This window comes from Anser anser (genome assembly GCF_964211835.1).
Source record: "Anser anser genome assembly, contig: HAP1_SCAFFOLD_64, whole genome shotgun sequence".
Classification (NCBI taxonomy): Eukaryota; Metazoa; Chordata; class Aves; order Anseriformes; family Anatidae; genus Anser; species Anser anser.
The window spans coordinates 157,850-160,367 of record NW_028153592.1 but is presented as its reverse complement, the minus strand read 5'-3'; the positions used below and the strand labels follow the sequence as shown (position 1 = coordinate 160,367).

The 2,518-nt window shown below is 50.2% G+C and overlaps 1 protein-coding gene across 1 annotated transcript; it reads left to right on the top strand.

Annotated features, from left to right (window-relative positions):
• Window positions 1-655: 655 nt before the first annotated feature.
• On the top strand, window positions 656-1,612 carry LOC310891851 (olfactory receptor 14C36-like; the record flags this gene model as incomplete). The annotated part of the gene is made up of 1 exon (XM_083854082.1): window positions 656-1,612. One exon carries the CDS (start codon window positions 656-658, stop codon window positions 1,610-1,612), a length of 957 nt encoding a protein of 318 aa, XP_083710208.1.
• Window positions 1,613-2,518: the final 906 nt, after the last annotated feature.

Below are 2,518 nucleotides of genomic sequence, written 5' to 3'. Positions count from 1 at the left end.
TTGCCCCTAAAACTCCTTTCTGCCAACTACATTATGTAGCAGCGGAATGCAGATGTTAACATGCTGACATGAAGATGATCAGCATGCTGGAGCACCTCTCCTTCGAAGAAAGGCTGAGAGAGCTGGGGCTGAGCAGGGTGACCTCACTGCAGCTTTTCCGCATTTAAAGGGGTCTTCTAAAAATATGGAGAGCTATTTTTTTGATCAATCAAATCATGACAGGATCAGGGGAATGTTTTTAAACTAAAAGCGGGGAGATTTAGATTAGAGATTAGGAGGAAATTCTTCACTCAGAGGGAGGCGAGGTACTGAAACATATTGCCCAGATAGGCTGGGCATTCATTTCATCTGACAAAATCTGAAAATAAAACCTTGCCCTCCTGCTATGTTCCTGTGTACTCCCTGCACTGGGTCAGGACTGATTCCCTCGCGAGACCAGCAGCAGAGGCCCCTGCTCCTCATCGCACACTGAACCTTAAAAATGAAGCTCATGTCATGGAGCTAAATGAAAGATTCCAGCAGAGAAACAAAAAGCATTGGAGTATGGCAGGGGGAGGTCTACAAGGAATGGCATAGGGTTCACTCAGAGAAACCTGTCCTAACTTTTCATTGCCTTTTACTACATGTACAGATCTCCATACCCAACAGGCATCAGATGTCCAACAGCAGCTCCATCAGCGAGTTCCTCCTCCTGCCATTCGCAGACACGCGGGAGCTGCAGCTCCTGCACTTCGCGCTCTTCCTGGCCATCTACCTGGCTGCCCTCCTGGGCAACGGCCTCATCCTCACCGCCGCAGCCTGCGACCACCGCCTCCACACCCCCATGTACTTCTTCCTCCTCGACCTCGCCCTCCTCGACCTGGGCTGCATCTCCACCACTCTCCCCAAAGCCGTGGTCAATTCCCTCTGGGACACCAGGGCCATTTCCTACACAGGATGTGCTGCCCAGGTCTTTTTCTTTTTCTTTTTGTTTTCAGCAGAGTGTTATCTTCTCACTGTCATGTCCTACGACCGCTACGTTGCCATCTGCAAGCCCCTGCACTACGGGAGCCTCCTGGGCAGCAGAGCTTGTGCCCAGATGGCAGCAGCTGCCTGGGGCAGTGGCTTTCTCCATGCTGTGCTGCACACTGCTAATGCATTTTCTCTGACACTTTGCCAAGGCAATGCTGTGGACCAGTTCTTCTGTGAAGTTCCAAAGATCCTCAAGCTCTCCTGCTCAAACTCCTACCTCAGGGAAGTTTGGATAATTATGGTTGGATTCTGTTTAGCGTCTGGCTGTTTCGTTTTCATCGTGCTGTCCTATGTGCAGATTTTCAGGGCTGTACTGAGGATGCCCTCTGAGCAGGGACAGCTCAAAGCCTTTTCCACGTGCCTCCCTCACCTGGCCGTGGCCTCCCTGTTTCTCAGCATGACCATATTTGCCTACCTGAAGTCCCCCTCCATCTCACCATCTCTGGACCTGGTGGTGGCAGTTCTGTACTCAGTTGTGCCACCGGCATTGAACCCCCTCATCTACAGCATGAGAAACAAGGAGCTTAAGAGTGCTGTTAGGAAAGTGATTGCATGGATATTTCTGATTAGTGATAAATTTCCCCTCTATCTACACAAATGACTTCCCTTGCAGGCCTGCTCCTTGTTTATCATTATTGAAGTTTTTATCCTCAGTATCATTTGCATTTACTAATTTCTTAGAAATATGTTTCTTTATTCTTCGGCCACCTACTGCGGAATGAAACTGTTCTGTTTACTCTCGAGGCTTTATAATATGTGTATAACAGCAGGCCAGAGTAAACTCTGTGATAGCGTCTGCCTAATAAAATTGCATCTCCCCAGTGCTCTTCTTGAAGACTTGGTTCTTCTTTCAAAGCTGGTGCCAAGACCAGGGCTGAGCAGCTGCTCCCCGAAAAGCCTGTTGCTCCACGGATAAGGCAAAGAAAAAGCTCATTTTGTGAGCTGTGAGAGACCGAGGGTAGGATTTAGGAGTAAGCTGTTGGTGTCTGATGACAGCAGAAATGGTGAACAGTCACTGAGGTACACAGCCGTGACTGTCCCACAACCGTCAGGGCAGAGGACATCGTCCAGGAAATTAATGGGGAGCTGCCTGAAGCTGCCACAACCATGGAACCCAGTGAGAGGGTTTGGCAGCAGTGATCCCAACCCAGCTGGGTCTACTTCTCACCCTGTGCAGCTGTGTCTGTTTGCTTCTGTCCTGCAGTTCCTAGGGCCAGCACGCATCCTTGAGACAGTTTCCCCCAAGCTATCTGTTGGCCCTTACCTCAAAAGTCACCACCGGACGAGGCTTCTCAGCTCACGTACACCTGAAGGACTGGAGTGAAGCTGTGATCACAGAAAGAGCAAGCCCTTGGATCCTTGCAACATCCTTGGATCTCTGCATGGCTGGAAGCCTCTGCAAGCCCCATGGGAAAAGAGAGCCTACTGAGAACATCCTGATGCTCCATATACCATCCCCTCAGGCCATCAAGAAAGGTCCCTCAGCCCTAAGATCCAGCCCAGCTTC